At 38.9% G+C, this 8,859-nt stretch overlaps 1 protein-coding gene across 1 annotated transcript; it reads right to left on the bottom strand.

Annotated features, from left to right (window-relative positions):
• Window positions 1-249: 249 nt before the first annotated feature.
• On the bottom strand, window positions 250-7,637 carry LOC124281659. The gene is given in 6 exon segments (XM_046717597.1): window positions 250-948; window positions 950-1,111; window positions 2,322-2,494; window positions 3,435-3,541; window positions 5,762-5,867; window positions 7,416-7,637. Coding segments are annotated over 6 exon segments (789 nt in total). The 5' UTR covers window positions 7,543-7,637; the 3' UTR covers window positions 250-834.
• Between the last annotated feature and the right edge of the window lie 1,222 nt (window positions 7,638-8,859).

An 8,859-nucleotide genomic window follows, 5' to 3' on the forward strand; every position in this document is an offset into this window, starting at 1 on the left:
GTCAGATGCATCCATCTGAAAGGACATCTTGATTTCAGACACAAAGTTTTCATTCAGTTTGACAGTTGACAGCAAAGTGAGTACAAATTGATCCTTACTGAGAGATCCTTTGTGGGGCTTTCTCCACCAGTCCTCATCATAACCCCCTGTTTTCTGCTACTGTTCCTTCAGTCAGGATATCAAACTTATCATTTACCAATTGTGCAGAATGTTCCAGAATCACCATCACATAATAAGAAACACATTTCATTTTATTACAGAATATTTTATTCCAATAGAAAATATTTATGCTGGCTATGAGGCAACCCAGGACAATGCTGTTTTTTTTATATTTACAGTTTTCAGATTATTTCTTAGAATATTTTCTTATTTGCCAAACACCTCTCTCTTTGATGTTGTTAAACATAAAAGACACAGCTACAAAAATCTCACACAAAAACTGCTAACAAAGATAATTTTGATAACTTTAGATAACTAAATTAATGATAATTCATAAAATGAACTGAAGTTCAATTTAGCCAACAAAAACAATTCAGCACTTAAACTGAATTATTATTATTCTGTCCAAAAATAATCGAACAAATTCAACAATATCAAGCTACAAACACAAACAAAGGGCTATTTATATTTATCTAGTCAAACCTTTTTATAAACAAAAACTAAAGTGTGAACCAGTAATGCCTCCTGATATATATATGTAAAACATTGTTCATATACACACATTGCAAAATACTCTATAATTCCCTGACATGGCATGCTGCTAGTTTGATCACATACACACAAATCACCATAACAACTATCATTCTCATCTCTCTGTTACCATGGTTACAGAATTCACCAAATATAGGGCACCAGTTTAGCAGTGTTCTTCAGGTACTGCTGATACTGGGGATTGCTACCCCATTTCTTGGAGGCATATTGTTCTAGAAGGGGAATTCCGCTGACTTCGTGTGAGAAGGAACGACAAGAAGATGGGGGAAATGATGCTAATATGCTCCAGTCCACTCAAGGCTTTCGATGATGTAATATACAAGCCCGTCCACATCAGAATTTCACCAAAGTAGTTAGGATGTCGGCATAGACTCCACAGGCCATGTTGAATAAACTTTCCCTGCAAGAAATAACACCGGTACTATTTGTCAAGTAACTAAGTATCATTCTGTACATCCATAGATATATTAAATGCGGAAATGTTTACTATAGTTTTGCAAGGCAAATCAATTGTAAAGTTGCCTCCCTTTACCATGCCAGGATCCTTCCCGATGCCTTGAACAAACTTTTTTTTTTGTTTCACATGATCTTTATCATTGATGAAAAGCATCAATTCCAGGACTTTTGACTTTTAGTTTCATTTAAAATCTTGCTTCACTGTGGTAAGCAACACCTGTGGGGAGATTCAACTCAAACCATTTAAATGCTTTTATGTTTACAAATGGTGAGTGTAACCAGGAAACACAAATGGGACATTTCAATATGAATACTGAGATTCCATCCACTGACATTAGATCCACCTTGAAACAACCATGTTAACTGCTACTCCAAAAGTAAATTTGATCAAGTAATTAGTCATCACATATTGCAACTTTCTAAAAATGAGCATGTAATACAAAACATCCCTATTTCTACAATGGCTTAAGGAGTACTAGTGTTTAGATAATAAGAAAGAGGACCCAAGAGATTTCCAAAGATTTGAATACTTATACTGAACTTAAACAAATTCAAAAAATTTATTTCACAATCACATTCAGTACATTCCTTACACATTGTGATGATATATATCTGGGGTTTTATCATTAGACTGATGTGCTGCATATGGAGCAGGAGCCAAGATTTGATTCTAGGTACATGTATTTCCTTCTAACCATTATGTATTAAAACAACATTAAGCTACCCTGGTCTGAGTTCAAAAATTTGTTGTATTCAATTTGTGACTGATGAATCACTTCAGTTCATATCAAGATTAATCTTCCTCTATCAATTAATTTTATGATGATTATCATCTTCAGTTATTGATAAATTCTTATCATTGTTCTTATGGTGGGGGTGGGGTAGCCTGGTGGTTAAGCATTCGCTCGTCACACCGAAGACCAGGGTTCGATTCCCCACATGGGTACAATGTGTGAAGCCTATTTCTGGTGTCCCCCGCTGTGGTATTGATGGAATATTGCCAATAGTGGTGTAAAATCATACTTACTCACTATCATTGTTATAATTAATCTTCAGCTATCAATAAATTCACATGATCACTGCTACCTTTGCCTTTACTTATACACACATACTGTGGAACAAATCCAGTACAGCTGATATAGATGGATACTTACAGCATTGTCTGGATTGGCTCTGAATACCGATTTCTGGTAGTCTCCTACAGCCTCAAAGAAGAAGCCCAGAGCCCAGAGCGCCCAGCCAATGTAGTCCCTGGTGGAGAGGGGCTTGTCCTCCTTCTTACTGTTGAGCATCAGCACCGGAAGGAGGGTGGACATCACCCAAACTCCTACAAACAGTGTCCTTCATCAATAACACAGCTTATTGGGGATGATCATCGTTCCTGTTTCAAACATTCTAGATTACCCAATGTAACATCTCCATTCCATAAACCCTGAACCCATTGGCTAGCGTTGCTATATCATGACACTAATTCAACTGGCACAAGGGGTGGTAGCCTAGTGGCTAAAGTGTTGGCTCGTCACCCTGAAGACCAAGGTTCGATTCTCTACAATGGTACAATGTGTGAAGCCCATTTCTGGTGTCCCCAGCCGTGATATAGCAAGAATGTTGCTAAAAGTGGCGTAAAACCATACTCGCTCACTCACTCATTCAACTGGCACAACCTTAAAACTGACATATAGTAACCTGATCCTGTTTTTTTTTCTTATAATTGAAACAAGCAGGTATACTATCTAATACTAAACTCACCTTGGTGTTCACCTCCTGAAATAACACTTGAAAGGTTCTGTCGTTTCCCAATTCATCCTTAAGAAAAATCTTTCACAGCTAATCTTTTACAGAATTAGCTACAATAGTAATTTTAGCTGTTTCAATAAATCAAGGACTTGCTTTCAATAAACCAGGATTTTCATTGTAGATTGATGCTCAACACAAGTCTCCAGAGACATATTTATTGGCTGGTGATATCCACCTAATTTATTTTGTATTTAACTATGGACATAATGAACTAAAATTAGTGGTCATTTTGGTTACAATCATAGTTTACTGTATAACTATTAGATACAGTCACCGCTCACCATAACGCAGATCTCCGGGGCCATGGATGACCCATCGCGTTATGAGACACCCGCGTTATAGTAACTTATACATAACACGGAACAAAGGCCAAGTAAAATCCTATTTTCTATGTGCACTGCTATTTTGTGTATTCTGAACCAAACCAAACCAAACTACAGAACCAAAGTTCAGATTTAGTTGAGATTTACCCTGAATAGTCCAGTATGCTAGGAAAACTCCAGGCTTGTCACGCACATTGTTAAACCTTCTGTCCTTCCCATCCTTCAGAACTCTCGTGAACAGGTACAGACCAAGCCTGAAAATATACAATATTTACATTATATCTGGTACACACAACTGCATTGCTCCGTACTCATCAGCTCACATGTGCCAATATGAATGAGTGAGTGAGTGGGTGGGCATCATTGTATTTAACACCATTTCATTTTTCATATTTAGGCCAAATAAAAAAATTGTTGTGGTTCCGTTTACACCTCTTTAAAATTTAGTGTAGGTAGGTTCGATTTTTTTTGGTTTTCACATTCTTTTAGAAGCAAAGTACAAACTAATAACACATTTATCAATGTGTAATTGTTTATGTAATCAAGCTTGCGGCCATCATGTTGACTTTCTCTATTAGCATGACCGATGTCAGTCGGTGCCAGGAAAAAACAATGGTATCTGAAAGCTTTTATTCATACCTCTTATAAAAAATAGGGTCAGCACTAGAATTCAAGGGTCGGTTGGGTAATTGGAACCACAACATTTTTTTTGAGGCCTTACATCACAGCATGTTAGATTAATGTTGAAGGAAAGCTGCATCCACATTGATGAAACCAATGGTGCTGACAAACTAACAGCCATAACCAAAGGAACACATCATCGCATACATGACTAAGGGAGGTAACTCTTCAATATGATTTAGCCCTCTTTGAATGTGGAGCAAACTTTGAAATTAGAATACCAGTACATAATGCAGCAGACTTGAGGCAGACTATTGGTCTCTAAGAATGTTGAGATACAACCATGAGTATACATACATTGAAGTCTAATAAAACGTCTAATGTTCATCCCAAACAGCCTTATAACTTAAGGTCAATTAGGGGATAACTGTACTGGGGATGTATACCATATGTTATATAGCCACAAATTCAGTAACACCGCCGACGCATAAGCGGAGCTGATATAACGTTAAATCTGGGGGGTTATGGGTGAAAGTGAAGCATTTTTACTGTAACGGCTCTGTTCCCCTCTGCTTAACCACCTGTCTAGACTAACGCTTAGTCTCTGATTTTATATTTTTTATAGAAACAAACAAATCCACTTAAATTGAAAAGGAGCGCCAGTGAGATCAGAGATCCTGAGACAACTGGCAAAAAAGGATAAGTTGAGCACCGACCTGACAATTGACCCGTATTAGCATGTATGAGTGCCCCCACTGGCGCTTGCCATTGTTAGCGAAGGGGCCCAGGTTGTCCGCGATCATGTATAGTGCGACTTGCTACACCGACGTGAGAGTCTTATGAGCAAGGCATGTGCAGCTACTCATGCAATGGGTGCAATCAATACCATTGTCATGCAATGCTTCTTCCAGGCACGTCTCTCACAGCTAGCCTACATCTGCTCTACACTGGGGCCATTCAAAAACCAAATAGTTTTGCTCAAACCCTGTCTATCTCCATGGAATCTGACCAGAGTGCTGCTGTCATCACCTCATGTGTCAGTCAAGCTCCCCTACTGCTTTACTTCTCATAGTCTAAATATATATATAATTTTGATAGTAACACGTCTATGAATATATATATAATTTTGATAGTAACACAACCACCAGTCATCAACCAGTCACAAATACATGTCTACAATTTACACATTATCAATATTGTACTGAAGTCTTTTCACCTTCACCCGTCCGGGTTAGAATGAACCTTCAGTAACCCATGCTTGTCGCAAGAGGCGACTAACGGGATCGGGTGGTCAGGCTCACTGGCTTGGTTGACACATGTCATGGGTTCCCAATTGCGCAGATCGATGCTCATGCTGTTTTCCTCCCATGTTAATCTGACATGCAACAATATAACTGAAGTACTTTTTAAAGCATCATTAAACCAGCTCACTGATCTGCCAACTTCACAAGCTATGTCATAGTGAAAATTAAAGAAAACAATATACCCTCTTAGTCGCAAACCTTACCTTTAAACACAGATCAAACTTTCCAATTTGAAATATCATTTCAAAACAGAGTCCTGAGTTAACTGCAACAGTGGTAGTCTGTCTCACAGTCAAAGAACCATATTATTTTCCCTACTGCCTGGAACTCACTGCAATGCTAAAGCCCTAAATGAAGCAAGTCTAGATTCCTTCATGTTTGGAATTACCCATCTGACTGGGGCTCCTTTACAATTTAAATGGGTTTATGATTTACTGTGAAAATTATAAGCATTAGTTTACAATGGTGGCTGTTACCACTTTTAGACAAAAAAACAGTAACCATGGTAACTGTCACATAGTCTGGCACCAATAGATCAGCTTCACCTACCTACAGGCCCATGCCATAACCATACCAGTTGCCACCCTTTGTCGGGGATGGAACGTGTTTCCCCATTTCAGACTCTGCCATGCCAACAGGAGAAATGTTCCAGAACCTACAACATACAGAAAAATATACAGGATATATAAATTATTTCATTTTGGACAAAGAAACATTATTTCATGAAGTACATAAACATGATTTTTAAAGAATAATTTCAAGCTTAAGGTGCCTGGATCGAGCCCACCAGGCTAAGACCCCAGGCTAGTGATCCAGCGAGCCTGAGGTGCTGGGATCGAGCCCACCTGTGACCGAGTGTAAAAAACCTTGGAGTCAACTTTGTGTGCGACTCTTTCAGTGTTGTCACAACCCCTAGTGTACAGTACACAACCCTGTGCACTTAAAAGAACCCACGAATCTGTTGGTATATGATCAGATGGTGGCCACATGAATACGTGCAAACACCTACCGGTAGTTGTAGGCACAGCAACGTGCAGTAAACCTGGATGAAGTACTGTGACTATATATGTGTCCCAGTCCACCCAGCTGTGAATGGGTACCTCGTAAGGATGGGAAAGCCACATTAACTTGGTGCCCCTAAATGGCTGCAAGAGTTGTATGGTCCCCAGGGAGTTGAGATTGAAAAATATGATGTGTCGTTGAGATTGACATCCAATGATCAAGGGGAAAACAAAGCGCCTTTGAGCAGCTGAGCTGGATATTGGCGCCATACAAATGTATTATTTTGTATTCTTTTAACCATTACATATGAAAGACTTGTGGTTAGTCTTAAGCGGAACACCAATTCATACTTAAAAAACTTGTGGTTAATTTATACCGAGCCAAAAAGTAGTCTGCTTCACTCTCGCCCGCCAAGAAAACCCCAGACAGGTTAAATGTAGGTATGTATGTATCCCAATACGAGCTGAATTCGACGTTCTGGTGATTTCGACAATTGCATTGCTCGCACTATATCGGGGGAGTATGTGAGCGTCAGAGTGCACAAGCTTTTTCATCGGCAGGCCGGATGCCCAGTCACTATGATGAGAAATTTTATTGACAATTAAGTTATATAAAAAGCAAACAAATATATGCCCAAAATTGTTAATACCACTTCAGATGCAAAATCAATTGCCTTTATTACAAAGCATAGCAGCAAACATTCAGTAAGATCAGTCGTGTGCGAATGTATGTAGGGTGTGGGGGGGCGGGGGTTGTATGCACATCATAAATTACACACACATAAAATACATGTTTATCTGTAAGTGTTACTGATAAATTCAACTTCAAGAACCCTGTGCTTGCCTAGTACAATTTTTCAGCATGACGTTTCATCGAAAATCTTAAGTTCAATAGGTCAGCTTACTCATCTGACAGGAATTGTTGGGGTTTTTTTAATATTAAAATGTTGATGTTGTGCCCAACAGTATCAGAATCTCGTAAGTATCAGTATCAGTCAGCGGGCAGGGGTGAGCTACCATGAACTTTATTTTTGTATGTCAAATGTTCTGAGAGTTGTATTATGTGCATACCCTAAGTAAATATACCGATACAAACACACTTGACATACATATTATTTGTACTGCAGTCACCTAAAAAGTTTGCAGGTTTGTGATTACAGATCTGTGAGCATGGCGATCGAGGTTAGCTGCCCTACACCAACCTGCTAGGTCATAGAACTTTTCAGTCCGCAAAGCGGCGGCCACGGCCCAGCATGCCCACTGTCCGCCAAAATCTAGAGCTGCAGCTTTGATCAAACTGTTCCCCATGTCTCCAAGGTACTGTAACATGTCAAGTACAATGTGACATTGACAATTTACATAGATAACACCGAATCAGAACTTGCATAACACGGTCATTGTTTATTTTGATGCAAGGATTATCACGTGACTACAAAGCAAGCTCCGTACAGCGACGTTTCTAGAATCGGCCAAAACCGCTACATCCAAGATCGGAATAGCAAATCAGCCCTTGGTTCAAAACAGGATGACTTCTAAATAGCAAATCAATACCGTTGAACATACCTTTAAATAGTATATCAATTCTAGATCAGCATATTCTTGGATAGAGACGTAGTATGCTTTATTATTTATGAGATGTAGATAAAGGTATGTTTTAAATTTGTGTTCATAAATGTAGCTGAAGATTTGATGCCACGACTTCTTGGAACCAATCGAAAGCAAGCTTGTTTTGTTTGGCGTTTACGATAATGTGCTCAAAAGTATGGTTGTGGTAGTTTAGAAGCAACTGCTTTGTCATAACTCATACTAATATGATAAAATATAGGATGCCCCAATAGTTTTCCAGTTACACATTTAGAATGGTGAGGGTTGAATTGTTATATTTTTAAATTCAAATTCACCCCCAACAAAGTTCTGCTCTGTACAAAAAAATAATATTTTAATAGTTATCCGCGTTAGATTTACAAAGCGAGTAGTAAGGAAATACAGGATTAGAAGATGGGTCATGTGCGAAATATGCATTATGTTGGAAAGCGCACGTTGAATCTCCAAAACAGCATCGTCAGAGGATGGGGAGTGAGGCGATATCTTACCTCGGTATCATTACTTTACCCTCAAACACTTCCCCATTTGTCTGAAAGGAAGACCTACCTTAAATAGTTTACAACAGGTGACCATAATGTAAATACTTTAATATTGAAAATTTGGGTGGTCCTTAACTTTTTTTGTTGAGTATATTATTGAAAGCCATGCGATCGGAAGGGATGCAAAGTTACGGAAGCGGGCGTAAACTATCTTTGAAAGCCGCGTTTGTTATCCTTGTTTCACCCAAAACATCATCTTGTAAACATGTTTGATGTTACGGATCGAAAACAAATGTCGGACTCTTCCTTATAGAAACAATTGTCAGAATACTGATAGCATATTTACCAAATATGCATAATTCTAGAATTGAGGGGAAATATGGGACCTTGTTTTAATGCCAGCTTCTCGCTTTGTGGACTGGGTCCATATTCGAGAAAGCTTCGCACAAGACATGCACCCGTGAAGATCCGGTTTAAAAATTTTCAGCAGCCCATGCTTGTCGTAAGAGGCGACGAACGGGATCAGGTGGTCTGGTTCGCTGACTTAGTTGACACATGTCAT

The sequence above is a fragment of the Haliotis rubra genome, unplaced genomic scaffold (genome assembly GCF_003918875.1).
Source record: "Haliotis rubra isolate DU_JTF1 unplaced genomic scaffold, ASM391887v1 Scf287, whole genome shotgun sequence".
Lineage (NCBI taxonomy): Eukaryota > Metazoa > Mollusca > Gastropoda > Lepetellida > Haliotidae > Haliotis > Haliotis rubra.